General features: G+C 42.1%; 1 protein-coding gene across 4 annotated transcripts; it reads left to right on the top strand.

Annotated features, from left to right (window-relative positions):
• Positions 1-2: 2 nt before the first annotated feature.
• On the top strand, positions 3-20167 carry RBM34 (RNA binding motif protein 34). 4 transcript variants are annotated; one of them, XM_047702879.1, is made up of 11 exons: positions 3-403; positions 575-749; positions 914-1050; positions 4907-5138; positions 5873-5932; positions 7113-7156; positions 13365-13448; positions 13606-13669; positions 15457-15496; positions 15722-15840; positions 19828-20167. In XM_047702879.1, exons 1-11 carry the CDS (start codon positions 42-44, stop codon positions 20107-20109), a joined length of 1599 nt encoding a protein of 532 aa, XP_047558835.1. In that variant the 5' UTR covers positions 3-41; the 3' UTR covers positions 20110-20167. The 4 variants fall into 4 exon arrangements, with proteins under 4 accessions (XP_047558835.1, XP_047558836.1, XP_047558839.1 ...); XM_047702880.1 differs by having other exon boundaries at positions 272-462; XM_047702883.1 differs by lacking the exon at positions 914-1050 and having other exon boundaries at positions 328-403.
• Positions 20168-25229: the final 5062 nt, after the last annotated feature.

Below are 25229 nucleotides of genomic sequence, written 5' to 3'. Positions count from 1 at the left end.
AGAATACCCACGAACGCCTGACGCCGATTCACCAATTGTTAATGTTCCGCAGCCGACGGGATATCCCTGTAACCGCCGTTCTTGGTAAACCCCTCTCCCTCTTCGTCAGCGACTCGGGGGTTTTCGACCGTGTGTTCCGACCGCTTGAACTGAAGCCCCACACCCCGCCTGGCTGGTGGTTATTTATACTTCAGGTCTCAGGACTCCCGAAGACTCCTTCACTCCGAGGAGACCTTCTCGCAGACCTGAAGAGATCCAACCCGGGGCCGGAAGCCCTGCCCCAGCGGGCGGGTGTCTCCGGCTCCCACGCGGCCTGGAGCGGAAGGGGCGTGGCCCGGGAGCGGAAGTGGCCGGGAGCCCGCAGTGCGAGCGCGCGCGAAGGCGCTGTTCAGGAAGCCTTGGGGTGAGCATGCCCGTGGAAGGGAAGAATAAACAGAGGAAAAAGGCAGGTGCGGTGGAAGGGTGAGTGGCGCGTCGCACGGCTGCCTGGGCGAAGATGGGCGTTTGGGAGCTCGGGCGGGCGAAACGGTGGGGCGCGGCGCGGCCCAGCTGAGCTTGTGACGTCGGTGTCTAGGGACCACCCGGACGGTGGCGTCGGCGGGAATCTGACAGAAGACTATGTGGTTGGACAAGTTTCCGGCAGCTTGGTCCAGGGCCAGCGGCCCTCCAGAGACCGCGCCGCTCGGCTGGCGTCCCTCTTCAGCTCCTCGGAACCTCCGCTGCAGCCCGTGTACGTGCCGGTGCCTAAAGTGAGTCCCCGCGTTTCTCTCTGCCTTGCTGGGCCTGGCTTCGAGGGCGGGGCAGGTAGGGTTAGTGTGAAGTCACGTTTCCTTGCTGGACATCCAGCTAATTTAGAAAGACTCCTAAATGATTGAAAAAGATGAGGGGTCAAACGTAACTTCAATTTTGAAAGGAGAATACCGGAAAAAGGAATCGGGATGAGGAGGAAGAAAGAACATCCCGAATTCAGAGACCACTCTTGGAAGGACTTTCAAACAACATGAAAGCGAAGAAGAAACTTTCTGACGCAGACAAAAGGGTGGCCAGCAGGTTAGTACAATCCTCTTAGTTCACGTTAAGTTAGACGGTAGAGGAATTAGGCTTCTTGGACTTGCGATACTCACTTTTTCCTCATTTCATAGTTCTCATTTTTACCAAAACTTAAAAGCTTTATTATGGGAAATTTCATGTACATTCCAAAACTTTAAAAGGATGAGGGGGACCTCATATACCCAGCATCAGCTGTTACTCACACTTGGCCAGTTGTGTTTCATCTTTACCCCGTTCATCGCTCCCGCGCTAAGTGGAAGCAAATCTGAGATCTGTAATCTGAATCTGTAAATATTTCAGCCGTGAAGAAGGTGAGTTTTGTTTTCTTAAACTTACTAAGTCGGAGATCAGATTTCTGCCATTAGCTTAAAAAAGTTTTCTTTATAGTTTATTTGATCAAGATCCAAATAGAGAAATGAAGCAAGATCGGATCGGGAAGGAGACAAACCATAGGAGACTCTTAATCTCTGGAAACAAATTGAGGGTTGCCTGGGGAAGGGAGGTAGGGAGAGGGTGGTGAGGTTATGGACATTGGGGAGGGCATGTGCTATGGTGAGTGCTGTGAAGTGTGTAAACCTGATGACTCACAGACCTGTACCCCTGGGGCAAATAATACCTTCTATGTTAATAAAAATAATTTAAAAAGAAAAAAGATCCAAATTGCAGTAACATCACAACTTCCCGGGTAACTTTCCTCATGAAGCCACTCTCTTCAAACCCCTTATTTCTTGTTTCTCTCTCCCCAGGTGATGTTACCTAGTCAGAGAGCTATTAATGCTAACAGTTACTAACCACTACTTTTTATGCACATCCTTAATTTCTTTCCCTTTCTCTTAGAGAAAGGTGTCTTCCTCTTTGTCCAAGATTAATTCAGTAACCTGTGATGTGTATAATAGCACAGGCCTCTTCTGCCTCCTTAAGGATTGTGCCATCAGGTATATGCATTTTCTTCTTTTTCCTGTGTCTTTTCTCTGTCTACCATACAAATGTGCTCAAGATCCTCATCCTAAAAAGAGAAATCCAACAAAACCAAACCCTGTCTATAGTCCTGCTCCCCCGTTTGCTACCTATAATTCCCTCGGTCTTTCTCTTCGCAGTCAAGCTTTCAGAAAAATGTGATACTTGTGTTCTCTTCCTTTTCTGGATCTGTTTTATCTTCCATGAACTTGTAGTCTGATTGTTTGCTTGTTGTGGTTTATTTTTATTTTTAAATTTTTAAATAAACATATAATGTATTATTAGCCCCAGGGTACAGGTCTGTGAATTGCCAGGCTTACACACTTCACAGCACACACCATATCACATACCCTCCCCAATGTCCATAACCCCACCATCCTCTCCCTACCTCCTCCCCCCAGTCACCCCCAGTTTGTTTTGTGACATTAAGAGTCTCTTATGGTTTGTCTCCCTCCCGATTCCATCTTGCTGTGTTTGTTTTTCTATGATCTGATCAAACTTCTGAAACAGTGCTCAGTGGAGCCATCCTGACCTAGTTGCCATATTTAATAGACAGTAAGCCTTTGTCTCGAGTCCTCGCTTGCATTTCACACGGCTGCTTTTCTTTCTGCAGCTGTTAGATTTTTTGACAGCAATCTCTTCTGATTCTCTTTTTTTGTCCATTCCTTCTCAGTGTTATTGTGGGTACCTTTTCTTTTGACTGCCCTGTAAGTGTTGATTTTCCTTAGGATTCCATTTGGTCACCTGCTCTGGCTTTTTCTCTCTCTACCATTCATTCTGAGCAATCTTTTATTCCCATGGCTGCATCGTTCTCACTTCTCTCCTGATCTGTTTGCCTGCTGGATTTGCACCTGTATCTTCCTCTATATACAGTTGATCTTTGAACAGTGGAATGGTTAGGGGCACTGACCTCCACACAGTAAAAAATCCACGTAGAACTCTGATTCCCCCAGAACTTAACTGCTAAGAGCCTACTTTTGACTAGAAGCCTTACCAGTACTATAAACCATTGTTAAACAAGTATTTTATGTTATATATAGTATATATTCTTATAATAAAGTAAACTAGAGGGCACCAGGGTGGCTCAGTGGGTTAAGCCTCTGCCTTCCGCTCAGGTCATGATCTCAGGGTCCTGGGATTGAGTACCACATCGGGCTCTCTGCTCAGCAGGGAGCCTCCTTCCTCCTCTCTCTCTCTGCCTGCCTCTCTGACTACTTATGATTTCTCTCTGTCAAATAAATAAATAAAATCTTTAAAAAAAAATAAAATAAACTAGAGAAAAAGTGTTAATGAGAAAATCCTAAGGAAGAGAAAATACATTTATAGAACTGTACTGTATTTATTAGAAAAAAAGGCACTTATAAGTGGAATTCAGACACAGATTGTTCAAGAGTCAGCTGCACCTCAACTTCAGAATGCTTCATCAGACCTGTTCTCTCCATGAGTGGTACCACCAGCTTTTCAGTTGCCAAAGCCAGTGACTTGGGAGTCATCTTTTACTCTCTCTTCCCTACACATCTAATCAGCTGCTAAGTCCTGATGATGCTTTTAATTTAAATCTCTTCCTTTCTCTAGTTGGTCTGCTGTCTTCTCAGATACATTCAATTACAACTGTCTCCTTATTGATCTCACTTATCCAGTTCAGCCCCCAGGGACACCTGGCTGGCTTGGTTGGAAGAGCATGTGACTATTGATTTCAGGGGGTCGTGAGTTTGAGCCCTATGCTGGGTGTAGTGATTTACTAAAAACAAACAAAAAAAAATGAAGATCCTGGGGGTGCCTGCCTACTTCTAATCTCTGTCTGTCAAATAAATAAATAAAATCTTGGGGCACCTGGGTGGCTCGGTGGGTTAAAGCCTCTGCCTTCGGCTCAGGTCATGGTCCCAGGGTCCTGGGATGGAGCCCCACGTGGGGCTCTCTGCTCAGCGGGGAGCCTGCTTCCTCCTCTCTCTCTAGGCCTGCCTCTCTGCCTACTTGTGATCTCTATCTGTCAAATAAATAAATAAAATCTTAAAAATAAATAAATAAAAATAAATAAATAAATAAATAAATAAATAAATAAATAAATAAAATCTTTAAGGAAAAAAAATAATAATAAAAAAAATGAAGATCCTGGTCCTGTTCTCTGTTAGGAGAGACGCTCAGATCTCACTTATCCACATGCACCATCTTAGAATGTACTTTTAACAAGTAGTCCTTTAGCTATTACAGAACTATTATAAATAGGAAGTCTGGTTTGACTAGGTTGTGAGTTGAGCAGATTGTTTTATAAAGTATTTTGCAGCCCATATTAACCTTTATAGACCCCACCAGGAGTGCAGCAGTTCCCCTAGAGTTCTAGAGCCAAGAATGAAACTAGGCATTCATAGAGCGTAAACTAAATCTCCAAGAGCTTTAAATGAACCAACTTTTGTTGAAATGAAGTTTGGTTGCTCTGCTGTTACCTGGCAGTTTTAACATATCTTTAAAAAATCGAGCTTCTAATCTAATTTTTTTCTAATCTTGAGTTTTCTGAAGATACCAGTCACTTTTTGATAATGCTGCTTTTTAAATTTAAATATATATATGAATCATACATTTATATTTGGGAAAGCCAGAAGTAGGTGGGAACTTCTTTTTTTTTAATTTTTTTTTAAGATTTTATTTATTTATTTGACAGAGATCACAAGTAGGCAGAGAGGCAGGCAGAGAGAGAGGAAGGGAAGCAGGCTCCCTGCTGAGCAGAGCCCTGAGATCATGACCTGAGCGGAAGGCAGAGGCCCTAACCCTAACCCACTGAGCCACCCAGGTGCCCTGGGAAATATTTCTGATTCCTGTGCTTTGTCAAATATTACACCTGACGTCATGACTCTTATTTCTTCTTTTTGCCCCCCCCCCCTTTTTTTTTTGCCTCGTGAAGGGAAAATGCTCTAGCAAGTGCTGATTTAGAAGAAGAAATTCATCAAAAACAGGAACAAAAAAAGAGTAATTCTCAATCTGGTATTAAAGTAGCAGATAAAAAAGTACTTGATGATGTAGCTCACACAGTTGTAAATCAAAGGAAGAAAATTGAAATTAACCAAGAGGAGGAGAGATTAAAGAATGAGAGAACTGTGTTTGTTGGGAATTTGCCTGTCACATGTAACAAGAAGGTAAGTGTGTAACCTGCATGTTGTAAAGATTCAGAGACATTAATCAAACTTTGTTTACTCTTTACTGATACTCTTCCTTTATTGACTAAGTGCATAATTAATAATTACTAACATTTAACTTCATTAAAATGACTACATTCATCATTCTATGGATTGATTCCAGTATACACCCTCTCCTTTCCATTTTCATAGTCACTGCCCTGATTCATTCTTTTGTAAATCTTACTTGATGTGTTGTGGTGGCCTTCTATCCCAGTTTTTTTTTCTTTCTTCCAACTGTCTCTTCTGTTACATGTAACTAGAATATAAACCTGAAATTGTGCCTAGTGTATAGCAAGAGGTTCAATGAATGTTGTGTAAATGAATGAATACATCCTAAGTTTCTTCCATTGTGTGGGGTTCACTAAACCCAAAATAAACCCCTTTACTTTTATAGTTTATATGTGGTAAAGATTGAAGGACAAAAGTGTTGTGTACCTCATGGGTAGTAACAAGAACTTGAGTTGTGTTTTTATGAATATATATATGTATACACATGTGCATATGTATAAATTTCAGAAGAATTTTTTTGTCTTCCAACTGAATAGTCATTTATTCTTGAAATATTCTTAAAATAAAACCTGGCAGTAAAAGATTATCAGATAAGATAATTATCAGATTACTTAATCCTTTTTATAACACTTATTTGATGTTCTGAAAGTAAACTAAAGTATATGTATACTTTTTTGTTTTAGAAGCTGAAGTCATTTTTCAGAGAATATGGACAAATAGAATCTGTACGATTTCGTTCTCTGGTATGTGTTCTCCCCACCTTGAAGTTGCAAATCTTAAAATGTATTGCATTTAAGTCAGACTTATTAACATGTTGGTATTAGTGAGATGGAGAAACACAGCCTTTTGAATCAATAGGTTCAAATCTAGCCCAAGAGAAGTGGTGTTCTTAGTATATAGTATTGACACTTGGACTTTTCATAATTTAATGAGTTCACATAGTGAAATGATACCATTGTTGGAGGGTGGATATTTGACTTTTGTTTCCAGAACATCACTGACAGAGTTGTTGACTTGAATTTCCATCTCTTCCATAAAGTTGTCAGGGAAAAACCCTGGTCAGGTTTTTCCTTCACTGTTAGGTAGTACTAAAGGAATGCTGTTTATGTCTGAAGATAAGTGAGCTTGAATGTAAAGGGGGTTTCTGCTATTTGGCCAATTAAAGATACCATGTTGTTGGTGGTGTTTTTTTGTTTTGTTGCCAGCTGGCATATAGCATATATCAACTCTTAGCATATTGATGAAATAATATGTCTTTACATTATTTACTAATTTAGTTCAGTATATTTAAAATCCTGTAGAATTTATCATAAAATATTAATTTAGAAATGTTGCCTTTTTCCAACTTATTTTATAAATGTTTTCCTTATATTTTTCATACACATTTTCAACTTCAGTGCCCCTCATGACCAGAGACTCCTTGAATCATCTGACACAGTCGGAGGGCACATTATGTTTACTTCCACCTAGATGGAGGGTTAATGGCTATGAAAACTGAATATGGTCCTATATCACTGGAAGATTTTGTCTTAAGCCACCAGGTCTCGTTCATATAACGTTAGGAGAAGATGCAGTATTTCCCTTGAATGTTTTGGTTTTTTTTTAAAGATTTTATTTATTTATTTGACAGAGAGAAATCACAAGTAGGCAGAGAGGCAGGCAGAGAGAGAGGAGGAAGCAGGCTCCCCGCTGAACAGAAAGCCCGATGCGGGACTCGGTCCCAGGACCCTGAGATCATGACCTGAGCTGAAGGCAGCGGCTTAACCCACTGAGCCACCCAGGCGCCCCTCCCTTGAATGTTTTTAATCACATCACATCAGAATAAGATATTTAGAATTCAATGAATTAAAATATAATTAATTTGAAGTAATAATTCAAATAATGAATTTTCCTTAATACTCTTTTTTTTTTCTCTTTTAAAAGATTCCAGCGGAGGGAACTTTGTCCAAAAAGTTGGCAGCAATAAAGTAAGTTTATAATTACAAAAAGGGAGTAGTTTTAAACTCTCTTAAATTTTGGTTAAAAGTTGAGATCATGTTTTCATGGGTTTTTATATTTGGGTAAGACATTGTAATGGACCATTTTCTTAAGTTTGTAATAGCATATAAACTTTTCAGATGTTTGTCTTTAAGCCTTAACAGAAATGGTAGAGTGACAGAAAGTATTATAAAACAACTTATTAGAAAAATGTGCCATGAGAAATTTCAAGGACATTTAATCAAGCATAGTGTTTGGAAGAGAATAAGAAAGTTTTGTGCCTAGCTATTCCAGTGTAAATCATAAATACTGTATTTTGTCAATTCTAAGGCACACATTTTCCCATATCTTAACATTTTGAAGCAGGGTGCATCTGAAAATCAGGAATGCCCCGTAGTTGCTGTTGGTTGGTCAGGTTTTCCCAGAGAGAATGTTTGTGTCTGTCAGTCACCTAGGGGTACTGCCAGCCCAAGACCACTTCAAGCTCTCTGAGGGTTTGGGGACCATGCTCGTAGTGTGGCTTGTGGTTTATATTCTCAGGGGATTTTCCCCTACCCTCCTATCTACCTGATGCCAAGGATAAGACCTTCAAGTTTCCTTACTACTCCTTTATTTCTCATTAATCTTAAAAATTTAAATGTAATTGACTTATAACATGTAAGTTCAAAGTATTCAACCTTTATTTCTCATTTGCCTTCAGTTCTGTGCAGGGTTTCCTATTAATCTCTAATGTTGGTGTTTTCTTCCTAAGGACATGAAATAGTAGATTTTACAAGCAGAGTTGTATGTATTAGATATAGATATATTAATAAGTATACAGATTACATCTATAGATATAGTTGTATTAAATAATAGATTTTCATGGTGCCATGAGAGTCTAAATAATAGACTTTCATGGTACCTTAACCTTTCAGTTAAGGGTCCGACTCTTGATCTCAGGCTTGTGAGTGCAAGTACTGCGTTGGATTCTATGCTGAGTATGGAGCCTATTTTGAAAAACAAAAAAAGCACATGCAGTGAAAAGTTTCTCTCCTAGACCTTTTCCCTATGCCAATTTCCTGCCTCGGGCAGCTGTTATTTTTACTTTTTTGTATAACCTCCTAGAGACGTTTTATGCATTTATAAGTTGATACACATATACGTTCTTCCCCACACACATAACTTTTGACACAGTAGTATTCAGTATGGGTACTCCACATTTCCTTTTCTCCATTTACTGTAAACTGAAGATCAGTTTATCAGTGTAAAAATTGCTTCCCTATTTTTCAGAGCTACTCTGTATTCTGTAAGGTATATGATAACTTGTGTCAACAAACTCTCCTCTCGTGGGTATTGAGGTGTTTTTCCGGTCTTGTGGCCATTACAGATAATGCTTGAGTGAATAACCTTGTTTGCATGTGATTTTGTACATGCTAGAATTATCTCTAGGATAAACTTCTAGTAGTGGAATTGTTTGGCCAAAAGGGTATTTGCATTTGTCATTTTGACTGCTATCTCAGAGATGGTAACCTATGTGTATTTCTGTACCTTGTTACAAATGTATGTCTTTGAGCTTTTCAATGATAGTTGAAAAGTGATACTTGTAATTTGCATTTCTCTTATGAGCAGGCATCTTTTCATATATTCAGAAGTCTTTTGTGTGTCCTATTATTTAAATTATTACTATCATTTGCCCATTTTTTTTGTTGTTGAATTGTTTCTCACTGATGTGGAATGTTGAGGAAATTAGCCTTTAGTGATTTGAATTAAGAAATATTTTCCGTTGCTCTTTTGCTTGGAGGATTTTGCCATGTAAAACATACTTTGCTTTTCATATAGTCCATTCTCTTAGCTGTGTTTCTACTTCATTAAGATATAACTTAACCTTCAATAAACTGCATATGTTTGAAATCTATAATTCTGTGGGTTAAGCATATGTATGTGCTCATGAAGTGATTGCCATGCCCAAGATACTGCCTACTTCATCACTCTGCATATCATCACCCCCACCCATCCCCAAGCAACCACTGACCCCCTCCCTGTCTGTTGTTAGTTTGCATTTTCTAGAATTTTATGTAAATGGACTCATGATGCAGGAGGTACTCTTACCTACTTCTTTTGCTCAGCATGATGATTTGGAGATTCGCTCCTACTGTTGGATGTCCAGTGGCTCGTTCTTTTTTTTTTTCTTTTTAATTGCCCAGTAGTATTCCATGGTGTGGCTGTGCCAAAAGGTGTTCATCCACTGACCAGTTTGATGAATATTCAGGTTATTTCCAGTTTGGGGCTGTCATGAATAAAGGTTCTAACAACATTGGTGTACAAATTATTTTTCTTCCTAAAGTATCTGGAGGCGTGGGATTGCTGGGTCTTGTGGTAGGTATATGTCGCTTTTCTCAGAAGCTGCCAGATTAATATCCAAAGTGGTCACATCGTTTCACATTCTACCAGCTGTGTGAGAACTCCAGTTGCTTCACATCCTCAGCAACACTTGTTGTCAGTCATTGAATTTTAGCCATTCAGAAGGTTTGTCATGTGGTTTTAATTTCTGTTTTGCTGATGACTAAAGATACTGAGTGTCTTTTCTTGGGCTTATTGGCTGTTTGTATCTAGTCTTTGGAGAAATGTCAGTTCAAAAATTTTACCCATTTTCTGGCAGCTTGTCTTTTTAATTTTTTTAATTTTTTTTTTTTTTTTCAAGAGAGTGGGGAGGGGGAGAGGGAGAGAGAATTTTTTTTTTTTTTAAAGATTTTATTCATTTATTTGACAGAGATCACAAGTAGGCAGAGAGACAGGCAGAGCGAGAGAGAGGAAGGGAAGCAGGCTCCCCGCTCAGCAGGGAGCCCGATGCGGGGCTCGATCCCAGGACCCTGAGATCATGACCCGAGCCGAAGGCAGAGGCTTAACCCACTGAGCCACCCAGGCGCCCCGGGAGAGAGAATCTTGAGTAGGCTCCATGTGTGGAGCCCAGTACAGGGCTCAGTCTCACAACCCTGAGATCATGACCTGATGGGAGATTAAGACACTTAACCGACTGAACAACCCAGGTGCCCTGACTTGTATAGAGCTCTTTATTGTGGATGTAAGACCTTTTTCTGATGTGTATATGTTTTGGATATTTTGTCCTAGCCTGTGGTTAACTTATTTAAGGGTGTCTTTTGAAGAGCAAAAGTTTTAAATTTTACTGAAGATCCAATGCAGAGAGTGCGGTTTTTGGGTCGTCTGGTCGGGGGTAGCGGGGTTCTCTGTTGTCCTGGTTCAGCCTCAAATGCAGGCAGACCATGTCTGTGTATCTGTGCACACTCAGCTGGCCTTCCCTCCTGTGGCAGCCCCACTGTCTTGTGCCTTTGGTGGGTCTTGTGCTGGAGAACATTTCCCACTCTTTGCCCTGCAGTAGGTACTCTGGGGGTAACAGAGTTTGCTGCCTCTGCCCCAGCAGCTTCTCCCTCTCCACAGGGAGAATTGAGGTGGGGCTTTGTGCCCTTTCCACGGGAGCCTTGGCTCTTCTCTTCTGTAGCCCACACCCCGTGGTTGTTTTGGGCTCTCGCCTGCCCTCAGTCATTCCCGGGGACACCAGCAGAGGTGAGTGGAGCAGAGACTGCTAGTGGGTGTGCATCCCTGGGTTGGCAGCATCCAAGAGATTCATTTCAGGCCCAGCCCACACTATGCTTTAGCAATTTATTAAATCCTAGCTGAAATCAGTCCAGTTGGCTTGTCTGGCACCTGTCCTGTGAGCCAGACCTGCCTCCTCTCTCCTCTGATGGGCCTGTCTTTGCTTAGCTTTCAAGCTGCTTGGTTTCCCTTTGTCTTCAGCTCTGATGATTTCAACAAAAGTCACAATGTCGTCGGATGTCTGGCTTCTTACTGTTAGGGTGGGAATGATGCTATTCCTGGCTTTCTACCTTCTAGGTAGAAGTAGAACTCTAAATGTCATTAGTGTTTTTAAATCATCAGCCTTGATACAAAACATGTTCTTGCCACATAGAAAGGAGCAGTATTTCATTCTTGGCCCTCTTCATTCCCTGTGCCAAGAAAGGGTCTTTTATCATGAAGTAACAGTACAATTAAGAGTTTTAAAGTCATTTTCCATTTAGGTTGTCTTGGGGTTTGTCCTAGTCCGTGGAGGCTGCGATAACAAAATGGCACAGACTGAATGGCTTTACAGACAAAAGAAGTTTCCTCCTCCCAGTTTCAGAGGCTGGCAAGTCAGAGAATCGGATGCCAGCATGATTGCATTCTGGTGAGGGTCAGCTTCCTGATTCCAGCCAGTGCCTTCTCACTGTGCCTCACATTTTGTGCTGTAAGATAAAAATGTTAAGCTGTAAGATAAAAAAGGGGCTAAGAGCTCTGTGGGGTCTCTTTTTTAAGAGCCCTTGTCCTGTTCATGAGAACTCCACCCCCATGACCTCAGCAATGCCTTTGGGCGTCACCTTCTGTTATCATCACATTGGGCATTAAATAGATTTCAACATCACAAATTTGGGGAGGATGCAAACATTACAACACTAGGATTGCCCTAGGACATGCTGATTAGGATGTTACCAGTGTTGCAGGACTAAAGGAAGAGCTCTCTGAGTCAGCTAGATTTGTTTTAAGTCCTAGGCTGGCCACTCCTTGCCTTGTGATCATGGCACTTCTCTGAGTCTCAGCTTTCTTATACATAATATCAGAAAAGTAACACCCATGTCAGAAATGTGAGATTAAATGAAATACATAAAATGTCTAACACGGTGCCTGGTATGAAGCATTCAGTAAACTGTAGCTGGTTTTATCAATATAAAACTCTCAGTGTAGCATATTCTTACAGAATGCCAGGAGAAATGCCCTGACGTTTCCCAGTACCTTTTTTGATGGCACTCATTTGTTTATTAGCATTTTTGCTGCTTCAAAGACAGTAGGTCCATGGCTTCAGAGAGAATCAGTGATCATTACTAGGCTCTTTTTGCTGATTGTTCACATCTAAATTATGTGACCTTTCTGCAAACCTAGTGAATTAGTGGGTGTAGGCACGGAGCAGCTATAGCTGCTGTCATTACAGAAGAGTAAAAATCAGTCACAGCATGCTTCCCGTTGAAAGAACATAGCACTACCTCGAGTCCGGACAAAGGGGTCCAGTCTGAGTCCCATCAAACCTCTGGATCTGACTGCCAGTTTGCCAGGAAATAGGGAGGACAGAGGTACACATTAAACTATACTGTGGGCTTGCACTCAACAAAATCCAGGCTGGAAAATTTGATAGGTTGAACAGTAAGGTAGAGAGAGAAAAGGAGAACCCCACAGGGGCACCTAAGTGGCCCAGCTGGTTGAGTGACTCTTAGATTTGGCTCAGGTCATGATCTCTGGGCCCTGGGATCGAGCCCCACATTTGGCTCCCCACTCAGTGGGGAGTCTGCCTTTCTCCTTCTGCCCCTCCCCCTGCTCCTCTTGCTCGGTCATTCTCTCTCAAATAAAAAAATAAAATGAAGTGGGGCACCTGGGTGGCTCAGTGGTTAAGCCTCTGCCTTCGGCTCAGGTCATGGTCTCAGGGTACTGGGATCGAGCCCCGCATCGGGCTCTCTGCTCAGCAGGAACTCTGCTTCCCCCTCTCTCTCTGCCTTCCTTTCTGCCTACTTGTGATCTCTTTCTCTGTCAAATAAATAAATAAAATATTTTAAAAATAAATAAATAAAATAAAACAAAACAAAATAAAATAAAATAAAATAAAGGAATACATACTTGAATGGTAAAACTGTGTAGCCACACAAGGAAATGGTTTCTGTAAGAGCTGGGGTGGAGTTACCTTAGAAGGAGGGGAGGCACAGACAGAGGCTTTGGGATGGGCAATGGCCACAAGGATATTAATCTTTAATATTTCTCTAAGCTGTACACATTCGTGTAGTTTCCATTTTGCCGTAAAAAGGACAGGTCAAGTTAGCTGTCACATCTGTTTACATGTGTGTTAGGTATAGGGCTGCATCTGAGATTCTCATTCCTAGCTTTATAGCATGGCATGGGGGTCTGCTCACTCTCTCACAGTGATCAATGACGAATAAGGCACAGGTGACATGTATAAAGTTGTGTATTATTTTTTGAGTTGTTATCAAAGATTTATTAAAAGATATAAAACTTCCCCTGGAATTCTTGTCGTATGTGTTGATTGAGAGTGAGTAGGAAACAAGCTGTATTGTTTTAATGACTTTGAGATTAACAGATTTCATATTGTCTTTTTTTGTTGTGCAGACGTAAAATTCATCCTGATCAGAAAAATATGAATGCTTATGTAGTGTTTAAGGACGAGAGCGCTGCTACAAAAGCATTGAAAAGGTAACTTCACTTCTTCGAGATTTAAGTAGAATGATTGTGTTTGAGTATGTCTGAGCACACGTACTTTATTCTTTGGTTTGACTTTAGAGTGAATATTACAGTTCATAGTTGTGCTCGTTTTTAACGGCCATCTTCCCCCTTCATATTTGTAATGCAGAAATGGTGCCCTAATCGCAGATGGATTTCGGATTAGAGTTGACCTTGCATCCGAGACTTCATCTGTAAGTGGTACTGGAGTTGTTTAAAGAACTTCACTAGAGTCTCAGAGGGAGAAATGCTTTCTTCTGAGCTTTTGCTAAGAGAGGAGTGGAATCAGCGGTGAGTGTGAGGGAAGCCGAGAGGGAAACACTTTTGCCCTGTGTGATCACAGCGTTGGGGCCCAGAGTGGCACAGGGACCTCAGTCAGCAGCTTCTGAGAGCACGGTTCTCCCTGCCCCCCTACCCCCAGATCAAGTAATCAGAGAGAGGTAGCCTGCAAGGGATTGGAGACCATCAGGGCCAGCACCCTATTTCATGTACTGAGATCAAAAAAGTTCAACTGTTCCTTAAACTGTTTTGAGTCTCTACCCGGTGTCAGGCATGCAGGGCTGATGCATATATATAGTCTCAGTCCTTTAGAAGTTCACGGTTGGAGGTGAAGACAAACAGATGGGCTGTTTTATGATAAATACACAAGATGCTTTGTCATCTTAGGAATGGGACGCTTGACTTGGGGAGGTGCCAGCAAGAAGGTACAAAGGAAGGCTTCAGGAGAACAGGTGCTCTGTCAGACTTGAAAGATGAGTCAGTGTTACCTAGGCCCAAGAAATTTTAAACAGTAGATGTGGTGGGGGCCGAAACTTAATTTGCTTCAGGAATGGCAAGAGCTTGATACAGTTATTAGCAATAGAGTGTGAGGAGAAGCGGCAGTAAGAGTTGCTATTAGAGAAATAGGAGGGGCCAGATCATGAGGACTGTGGTCCGCCATGCTGAGGAGTCTGGATTTTGTCCAGGAGCAGTCCCACAGGTTTAAATGCAGGAGATTTGCAATTTACAAAGGTCTCTCACAGTGAATGAAGGCTGCGTTATACGAGCTCAGCACAGAATCAGAGTTGGGTGTCAGTGACTTAGCTGACAAATGACCAAGGCCTGGTAGACCTCTCTGGCTTTGATCCTTGACCCATCCTGAGGGCCAGATCCATCTAACGCCTGTGTTATTTATTTGTTTGTTTGACCGAGGGAGAGAGACACAGAGAGAGAGGGAACACAAGCATGGTGAGTGGGAGAGGGAGAAGCAGGCTTCCTGCTGAGCAGGGAGCTCCATGCTGATGCTGATGCTGGGCTTGATCCCAGGATCTTGGGATCATGACCTGAGCTAAAGGCAGACGCTTTAATGACTGAGGCACCCAGGCGCACCAGCCTGTGTTAATTTAAATAAAGTCTTATTAGCACACAACCGTACCCATCAGGTTATGTGTTAATGTGCTGTGACAGGCAGAGGGGAGAGTTACAACAGAGACCACATGGCTGGCAAAGCCCAGCATACTTGCTGTCTGGCCCAGCATGGAGAGAGCTGGCCAGTCTAGCATGCCCTTCGTGAGCACTGCCACGTGTCAGTGCAAAGTGTGAACAGAAAGCCCCTTCCTCCGATGCTCGCTCACTTTAGGGCAGGAAGACGGAAGAAACAATCAAACGGGACTGGTGTGTGGTTAAATCAGGAGATGGAGACCAGTCAGATAGGTGGGGTGAGAGCAAGAGTGAATTTTAGGGGGCGCCTGGGTGGCTCAGTGGGTTAAAGCCTCTGCCTTCGGCTCAGGTCATGATCTCAGGGTCCTGGGATCGAGCCCTGCATCGGGCTCTCTGCTCAGCAGGGAGCCTGCTTCTCCGTCTCTCTCTGCCTACCTCTCTGCCTACTTGTGGTCTCTGTCTGTCAAATAAATAAATAAAATCTTAAAAAAAAAAAAGTGAATTTTAGGATGACTTCCATTTTCTCCTCCAGTGATTTTTATCAACCCTCTTTATGTTTCAGAGAGACAAGAGATCAGTGTTTGTGGGGAATCTCCCATACAGTAAGTTTGTTTAAACCAATAAAAGTACCCATTTATCATTAAAATAATAGAGTAGACTTAATGTTTTAAGACTAACTTGAAAAAACGTAGAATGTTAACTTGACTGATATTCATGGGGCTTGCTCTATTAACTATATTATATTAACTTGCTATATTATTTAGCATCTCCAGCTTTTTCTAAGGCGATCCTGTCCTTACTTGCACTTTGGTTGAATTTGTTTTTAGAAATTGAAGAATCTGCAGTTGAGGAACACTTTCTGGATTGTGGGAGTATTGTAGCAGTGAGGATTGTGAGAGACCGAGTTACTGGAGTCAGCAGAGGGTTCGGCTATGTGCTCTTTGAGGTATGGGAGACTAGTGCACTGTCACTGTCCTCTGAAATGTGCTGGACAGGCTGTCACTGCTCTTTCATCACTCAGACATAACGGTCACCATCACCTTCAGATTCCGTCTTCAGAAACCTGAACTCATACCTGCCATAATAGAGAATTGTTCCTATGGTTGCACCTCCCCAAAAGCCTTGCTAGTTCCCTTTTTCTCCATAGTAATGTTATTAAATAATGTTTTCGCTATTGGACATTAAGACATTAAGGAATGTCTTGGAAGGACATTCCTTCCAAGAATTGACAGTTCATGCAGGTAGAAGGAAATTTTAGTGTTTATACAAAGTTGGTTATGTTTAGCTATTACCCAATGTTTCATGCCTATTATTATTAGAATATACATACTACCTGATGGCACTTGTTTTTCTTCCCTCTACAAGCACACATTAATACGTTTCCTTTCAGGTTCTGTGTCTTATATATAGTTGAACTTGTATCTGTGAACACATAGCACATTTTGCAACCTGCTTTGTGTTGTTTTCTATTGTGTGAGTACGTTCCATCGAGTGATGTAAAATAATTTACAGTCTTTTCCTTGATGTTGGAAATTTGCAGCATTCTCCCTTTTCCCTGTAATAGTGAAATTGGAGTGGTTGGTTTTTTTCTTCAAATATTTGCTGGCAAATTTTGATTATTTCTTTAGGGTAGATTCTCAACAGGCTATTACCGACTAGGTCAAGATGATCAGGGAGTAGAAGGCAAGTGGAAGACAAAGCACAGACAACTTGCAAACCCGCCCCCTACCTCAGCTGGCTCCCAGGTGGCAGCCCGCACAGGGTGTGTCAGAGGTTCCAGGTGTCAAAGCTACCAAAGGTGTCCCTCAAATGAAAATTGCTATTGATCACTATTCTGCCTTATCGGTCGCAAAACGTGACCAGATGCATCCTAGGTCTGGTGTATGGACCGAGTTTGCCTTGCTGTGAAGGCCATGAAGGACCCGCTGTTTCTGACCCACGGAAAACACTAGAAAACCAATTTTACAAGGGGAAATTACCCAATTTTATGATTTAAGTAGTTAGTAGAGGACAGTGACAGAACAGGAAAGACTGACATCGATCATGATCTAAGTGACATTCCAACACACGTAGTCTTTACAGCCAGCTTCTCTAGGAAACCTCCCCAGTTGGGTTTTAATTCAGTCGAGTACTGGTTTCTTATGGCTCCTGGTGGAGGTCTCCTGGCCAGAAACTGCTAGACCAGAGATGTGGACCTGATCACTTTAGACCAATGAGGAGGAAACCTCACACTGGTCTTAAGATTGGCAGCCGTGCTAGTCACTGAGGTGGCTGTCCCGTGCCCAAGACAGACAACTTTGTACAAGGACAGGAATAAAGAGAAGGCATCAGGTTTCCGCCAGGGTACTAACTTCTAGCCAAAAGGTGGGCTTTCTCCTCCTGGTAATGTAGCCACAGGCTAAAGGATTGCCTGAGCAATCAGCATGGAAGTGTTCCAATTAGTACTCCTTTAAAACCCCTGAAATGAGAGTAAAGGAAGAGAAGAGAAAGCACTCACCAAGTTTGCTCTGAAGCTAGGAGTCCAGATGAAAAGCCTGAGCCCCACCCATAGTTTTTGGAATGTTGGTGTTGGGATGCAGTGCTGACAGCCAAGAAAGAATTCCTGAGATGTCTTTGGCGCAGAAAGGTGATTTTATGAAAGCAAGGGACAGGAAGGCTGAAAGGACTGCATTTTAAGTGTGAGATGTAGCTGATTAAATACTTGGGAGTTAGGGGAGGAAAGGGCAAAGGGAGGTGTCCAAAAGGACTTTATTATGGTAAAGAAGACTCCCAGGATCCTGTGGGCCTGGCAGTTATCAAGCTAAGGAAGTTTATTTTTCCCTCTAGTGAGGCATTAACATTAATGTAGTTGAGAGTTCCCTGGAGGAATGTTATCTTCTGCCTGTCCCAAGTATCTGTCAGTAGGCTGCAGGTTAAAAACAAATTTGATTTTATTTACATTCCCTTCTGCCTCTGTTTCCCACATCACTGTGGAGGGGAGGGTGATGTTAGGGCTCTAGGAAACTGAATCCATGGGTCTCTGGAATTTAGGCTGTTGATAAGGATGCTTTCTCTTTGTGAATGACTAAAACATTTATAAATCGATGGACACTCACATCCTGTGATCTCAGTTAACCATTTGTTTTCCCCTTCCCTTAGTTTTTATTTTATTTTTTTTTTATTATGTTCAGTTAGCCAGCATATGGTACATCATTAGTTTTTGATATAGTGTTCCAACGATTCATTATTTGTGTGTAACACCCAGTGCTCATCACAACACGTGCCCATTGACCTGTTACCCCCTTCCCCACCCCACCCCCCGTAACCCTCACTTTGTTTCTCAGAGCCCAGAGGCTCTCATGGTTTGTCTCCCTCTCTGATTTCTTCCCATTCCGTTTTTCCTCCCTTCCCCCGTAGTCCTCTGTGCTATTCCTTATGTTCCACGTATGAGTGAAATATGATAATTGTCCTTCCAAGCTTGACTTATTTCACTCAGCTTAACCCCCTTCAGTTCTGCAGTTGATGCAAATGGTGGATATTCATCCTTTCTGATGCCTGCGTAATATTCCATTGTGTAGATGAACCACATCTTCTTTATCCATTCATCTATTGAAGGGCATCTTGGTTCCTTCTACAGTTTGGCTATTGTGGACATTGCTGCTCTGAACATTGGGGTGCATGTGTCCCTATTTTTCACTACATCTGTATCTTTGGGGTAAATACCCAGTAGTGCAGTTGCTGGATCATACGGTAGCTCTATTTTTAACCTCTTGTGGAACCTCCATACTGTTTTCCAGAGTGGCTGTACCAGCTTACATTCCCACCAACAGTGTAAGAGGGTTCGCCTTTCTCCACATCCTCGCCAACATTTGTTGTTCCCTATCTTGTTAATTTTTGCCATTCTAATTGGTGTGAGGTGGTATCTCATTATGCTTTTGATTTGTATTTCCCTGATGACTAGTGATGTTGAGTACTTTTTCATGTGTCTGTTAGCCATTTATCTTCTTTGGAGAAGTGTCTGTTCATGTCTTCTACCCATTTCTTGACTGGATTATTTGGTTTTTGGGTGTGGAGTTTGAGAAGTTCTTTATAGATTTTGGATACCAGCCCTTTATCTGAGATGTCATTTGCAAATATCTTCTCCCATTCCGTGGGTTGTGTTCCCTTAGTTTAAGGGCAACCAAGAACACCTGAGGAATCTCACAGTCATCCTACTGGGGATACTGGGGGTTGGGTTGCTAGGTGTCCGCTTGTGCTTTGCCCTCAGCTTGCCTTCTGTTCCCTCATCAAAGAGATGCGGCCATGTTTAGTACTCTTGCTGTGTTTTATTACCAGAGAGCTTTTGACAGAGGTGGGCATAGCCTTTTGTTTCTGTCTTGACTGTGTTGGAGTAACCTTACTGTCTCTCTGCTGTCTACTCTTACTTGATAAGGTGGTGAAGTCCTTAACAAAAATTTCATGAATATTCAGGACTGTTAGCATTTAGTGGTTTTATGTTACAATAAAAGAGTAATAGAATTTGGGATCTAAACAGAGGGCTGTAAGGCATCTAGTTGAACATCTCAGAGACTGTTCCCTTCTCTCAAGTTAGCTAACACAGTGGGGCTTCTGCAGAAAGAGCCTGTGGGTGGGTGGGGGGAGGGTTCAGTGGTTTAAAAGATTGCATGTAACCAAGGTCATTGGCCAAAGCTCCCCTTTTACAATGAGAAAGATGAAGCCTGTCAGGTTGTGACATGGCAGCTGAGTGCTTCCTGGGGGAAGACTCGTGAGGATCATGATGAAAACAGCACTTCAAGCACAGCTAGTGTAACCCAGGGGATTGGCTCTCGTGGAGATGGAAATAGAAGTCTATGGGCAAGCTGGAAAATTGTTCTAATCCATTCAGGTCAAAATTTTAGTAGTTCCTTTGCAGAGGAATTTCTGGTCGAAATTAATATATTAATTTTTATTGCAGAATACAGATGCTGTTCATCTTGCTTTGAAATTAAATAATTCTGAATTGATGGGAAGAAAACTCAGAGTCATGCGCTCTGTTAATAAAGAAAAATTAAAATCAAATTCAAATCCCGGCTTGAAGAATGTCAGTAAACCTAATAAGCAGGGACTTAATTTTGCTTCAAAAAATGTCGGACCTTCTAAAAGTTTGTTTATTGGAGAAAAAGCTGTTCTTATTAAGAAGAAAAAGAAAGGACAAAAGAAAAGTGGACAAGCTAAGAAACAGAAAAAACAGAAGTAACCACCTGAAGATTATTTTGTTCCCACTAAGTACTGGTAATAAATGTGTGGTAAACCCATGAATTGAGTTTCAGAGTTTTTTATGGATGGTGCGTGTGAAACGTGGAAACCTGTTCAGTCTGTTCACATCGTAATAACACCTTTGAAGCCTTTGTTTTAAAATGTAGGCAGATTAGTCACCAATGATTATGTGTTTCTGCTGATGGACTAGAGCAGTGTTCTCATACTTCTGATTATGATCTGTTGTAGTAGCTTTAACTTTACTTTATGACCAATACAAACATGGATATATTTAACTGACATGAAAGTTGCACATGACAGTACTGGTCCTTATTACATCTGTTGCTTTCTGATATATGTATAGTTTTAAAGATTTTAGACTTAGGGTAAACACTTAGAATTTAGTGGTTATGTACTAGTGTAAGTTAGTGGTTATATATTAGTTTAAGTTAGAAATATGTAATTAACATTTCAGATGGTTATTTCGAGAATTATTTGGGATGAGACTAAAGTGAGCACATTTATATATATATACATATACATATATGTATATGTATATATATAATATACCTACACATACACACACACCTTAATACTGACTGGACCTAGACAGAGTCGAAATACTGCTCAAATACAAATCCCAGTCCCTAAGAAGAAAGGGTTTTAAGGGCTGTTCTATAATAGCTACTAATTTTTTCCCCCATTCTCTTGAACTTGTGAAAAGTGGACTTCGGGTTTTTATTTTCTTTCAGCAACCTCATTAATAAACCAACCCAAGAATATTATATGAAATGTTGCTTTGGTTTTTTTTTTAAGATTTTATTTATTTGACAGAGATCACAAGTAGGCAGAGAGGCAGGCAGAGAGAAAGAGGGAAGCAGGCTCCCTGCTGAGGAGAGAGCCTGATGTGGGGCTCGATCCCAGGACCCTGAGATCATGACCTGAGCTGAACACAGAGACTTTAACCCACTGAGCCACCCAGGCACCCCAGTTGCTTTGACTTTTTAACCAGTAATTAAAGTTGTTACCGAAGTCCTTGGCAAACTATCAAGCAGATTTCTAATTTTATTTGTTTTTTAATTCGAAAAAATATTTTCCCAGGAAAACTTGTGATTCTTAAATTAGTATCACACAGTAGAATGAAACTGTCCTTCAAAAAAAAATTCCATTTAAGGGGTATTTTCTGATAAAATATGGTAATTAAGTCACAAAGTATAAAATTCAACAAGGGGAGAGAGTATCCGTGCATTCCCCTGGGGCTCAAGTTCATGCTATGGCTGCTGACCATCTCACAAATCACCAAGCTGCATCTGTGCCCAGGTGGGAGGAGTGGGAGAAATCCAGGGGTGCTGCTCTGAGGCAGGCAGAATCCATGATACGTGTATCAGGTGAATAAGGGGATTGAAGGACAGTGAGTTATTACTGATTACTAAAAAAATATTTCTTTTGGCCACAGCACCAGGAAAACCTAATGGGTCTTGAAAACATAAATTCTAGGGGCGCCTGGGGTGGCTCAGTGGGTTAAAGCCTCTGCCTTTGGCTCAGGTCATGATCCCAGAGTGCTGGGATCAAGCCCCGGAATCAGGACTCTGCTCAGCGGGGAGCCTGCTTCCCCTTCCTCTCTCTGCCTGCCTCTCTGCCTACCTGTGATCTCCGTCTGTCAAGTAAATAAATCTTAAAAAAACCCGTAAATTGTAAAAATCAGAGCTCTATTTTCCTATATCCAGAGACTGGATATTTCCTGTTTGGCATCCCCTATGTAGGTGCTTAGAACCTAGTTTTTCATAAATATGATTCAATAAATACTAATTGGTAATCTTGAGCATTTTTGCATGTATTTCCAGTTAAACTTACATAAAGATGCATTGCCTATATAGACTATCACTGTAGATGGAGACCATATATGGTATATAATTTTCTTGTGTGTATCTTTAGTGTTTATTAGTGTCCATTATGTTGTGTATGATTTATAGTGTATATATAAATTTGTGTTATTTCAGTCTTTAACATAGAGTGTTCCTTTGGTCTCTAGGTTTTTGTGTAAAGAGCCCTGGACTGGAGTGTAGGGACATCTTGTTCTTGACCCAGCTCTGTGGCTGTGTGTGCAAGACCTTGGACAAGCCTCTCAGCCTCTGTAGCTAAATATCTTGATTGGTGAAGTAAATGTCAAGATATCTAAATATCTTGATCGGTGAAGTAAGGGGCATGGACTAGAGCAGTGTTCTCATACTTTTTGATTATGATCTGTAGTAGCTTTAACTTTACTTTGCAACCAGTACAAACATGGATATATTTAACTGACATAAGTTGCATGTGGCAGTACTGGTTCTTACTACACAGGTTGCTTTCATGTTTTATATATATATATATATATAATTTTTTCAAGATTGATTTATTTGAGACTGCGTGTGAGTGCATGAGCAGGGAGAGGGGCAGAGGGAGAGAGAGAATCTCAAGCAGACTCCCTACTGAGTGGGGAGCCTGATGCCGGGCTTGATCCCAGGACCCTGAGATTGTGACCCGAGCTGAAACCAAGAGCCAGATGCCCTGTTTTTGGATACTTTAAATTCTATTTTATTAAAAAGACTGGTTATGATCCACTAAGGGTATTACAACTCACTAATGATTTGACTCACAAACAAGTGTGGGGATTCCATACTGTTTCTGTTTCAGGATTCTGTGCTCGTGTTGTACAACAGGGGTTTTAAAATGTAGAGCCATTAAGGGCTAACAAGGCACAAATCTTGCTCCAACTGTGCTTTCTATAAGCGTGGTTCCTGGTATATTTTACCTCATAGGAGTGAACTGAATATTTACCTCATGTTTACCGTGCACAACACAGGGAGAGTTATTTGTTCATTCAGGAGTCACAATCTTTTTTTTTTTAAAGATTTTATTTATTTGGAAGGGAGAGAAGGAGGGAGAGAGAGCATGAGCAGGGTGAGGCACAGAGGGAGAAGCAGGCTTCTCACTGAATGGGGAGCCTGATGCGGGGCTCCATTCCAGGATCCTGAGATCATGACCCAAGCCAAAGGCAGACACTTAACCAACTGAGCCACCTAGGAGTCTTAATCTAATGGCAATGTGGTCTGTTCAAGTTTTCAAGAGAATGGAATGCTAGGCCTCATGTCATCTGTATGGCCTTGGACAAGTCTCTTTTGTTCCTGAGGCTCGGGGGTATACTTCTAACAGCTGAGGTTCACTGGCAATGTTTTGGAACAAGAAGAATGAGAATGCACATTTGCATTGAATAAGGAGAAGCTTTCGGTTTTATTTTGTTCTGTGTACATCTCAGTTATTTTCTTTGCATTGGAACATAATGCATCTTCTCACACTTCTCCCTCCTCCACCCCAGGCAAAGCATACATACCTTTGGTCCAATTTCCAGTCTTCCATTGGGTCTCAAGTTCATCATGACTCAAGCAGAAGGGCTTCCTGGGACTCCTGGACTAGGTTAGGGCCTCTGAATGTTTCTGTAAGTACGCTTGCAATAACTTCTGACACCAGCTACCCAGAGTTAGGCCAGACTTCATATGTTAAGAGCACAGAGAGCACAGCCTCCTACAAGACTTCTTCAGACGCCAGGCGGGCAGGGATGTTTCCAGGTCAGAAAGCTGGCTTTTCTAACCAGCTGGCTACTAATTAGGGGGTTCCCACTACTCCTTCAGGGTCAACAATTTATAAAGACAATTCTGGAGCATGTTACACTTTTTTTTTTTAAGATTTTATTTATTTAAAAAAAAAAGATTTTATTTATTTGAGAGAGCACAAGCAGTGGTGTGTCTGGTGGGGGGTGGGGGGAGGAAGGACAGAGGGAGAGGGAGAAGCAGACTCCCTTGCTGAGCAGGGAGCCTGACACTGTGCTTGATCCCAGGACCCTGAGATCATGACCTGAGCTGAAGGCAGACTGAGCCACACAGGTACCCCTACACTTATTTTTTTTAAGTTTTAAGTAATCTCTATACCCAGTGTGGGGCTGGAGCTCACAACTGGGAGATCCAGTTGCACGTTCCTCTGACTGAGCTGGTCAGGTATCCCAGGAACATGTTACACTTAGGATTACAATTTTACTATGACAAAATAAAATAATATACAAACCAAACCAGCCATAGGGAAAGACCCATAGGGAGAGGTCTGGGAGTGTCCCACACCTGAAGCTTCTGTTGTCCCCTCCCAGTGGTCAGAACACTTCACCCTCCTTGCACATGGCACACTAGAGTATTGCCAACCTGGAAGACGCACCCCGCTTCTGGGTCCCGAGTTTTTATTTGGGTTTCATTATGCAGGCCATGAAATTCAACTCCATCTCCCACTCTCCTTCCCTTCAACCCCCTTCCTCTCCAGGGATATCACCAGGATCAAAAGCCCCAACCCTCTAAACACAGTTGGTCTTTCTGGCCCGCCAACCCCCATGAGGCGGCTCAGCACAAAGCGGGATTCACCATGAGTAAGAGCCATTGCTGTCACTCCAAGGGTTAGAGAGGATCCCTCCCAAAGACTGGTGACAGAGGCGGCCACTTTTATTACACATCCTTGTATGTGCCTTCTCTTACTCCTCTCAGTTTGTAGTTATTTTACGTCTGTTTTCTGACCCAGGTTTTGTCTTTTTAACTTACTTACTTTTTAAAAAGATTTTATTTCACCCAGAGCGAGCGCAAGCATAAGCAGGGGGGAGAAGAAGCCGAGGGAGAAGCAGACTTCTCCTGGCGTAGGGAGCCCCGTGCTGGTCTCCGTCCCAGGACCCCGGGATCATGACCCCTGGGATCGTGACCTCAGCAGAAGGCGGACGCCCTTAGCGACTGAGCCACCCACGTGCCCCTGTCCTTTACATTCAAACCACCCCGCACGTTTCCAGCGACAGTAAGACAACTCATGTTTTCAATTTCTCTTATCCGTTACTTCAGGAATCGCGCAGCTCAGTTTCCTCCCGCCCCTCAGGAAACTATATTGTAATCCTCTCTGGCAGCGAGTCGCTGGATTACGTTGCCGCCGCACAGCTGCTGTGAATGAACCTGAAAAGCAGATTCCGTTCAGTTCGTGGAGCCACAGGCTGCCTCCATCATACAAGAAAAAGAGGAAGCACGTGTCTTCGGCCCCTGCCATCTTTGTGCGACACAAGCA

Source organism: Lutra lutra, chromosome 14, assembly GCF_902655055.1.
Source record: "Lutra lutra chromosome 14, mLutLut1.2, whole genome shotgun sequence".
NCBI classification, from domain to species: Eukaryota; Metazoa; Chordata; class Mammalia; order Carnivora; family Mustelidae; genus Lutra; species Lutra lutra.
The sequence above is the reverse complement of the archived record's forward strand: the minus strand, read 5'-3'. Positions and strand labels throughout refer to the sequence as shown.

Excerpts from the sequence above, each read along its gene's own strand:
- RBM34 (XM_047702879.1), top strand. The coding sequence starts at position 42 with ATGTTCCGCAGCCGACGGGATATCCCTGTAACCGCCGTTCTTGGTAAA. Across the intron at positions 404-574 it reads GCTGTTCAGGAAGCCTTGGG|GGACCACCCGGACGGTGGCG; the intron begins GTGAGCATGCCC and ends GTCGGTGTCTAG. Across the intron at positions 13,670-15,456 it reads TTGCATCCGAGACTTCATCT|AGAGACAAGAGATCAGTGTT; the intron begins GTAAGTGGTACT and ends TTTATGTTTCAG.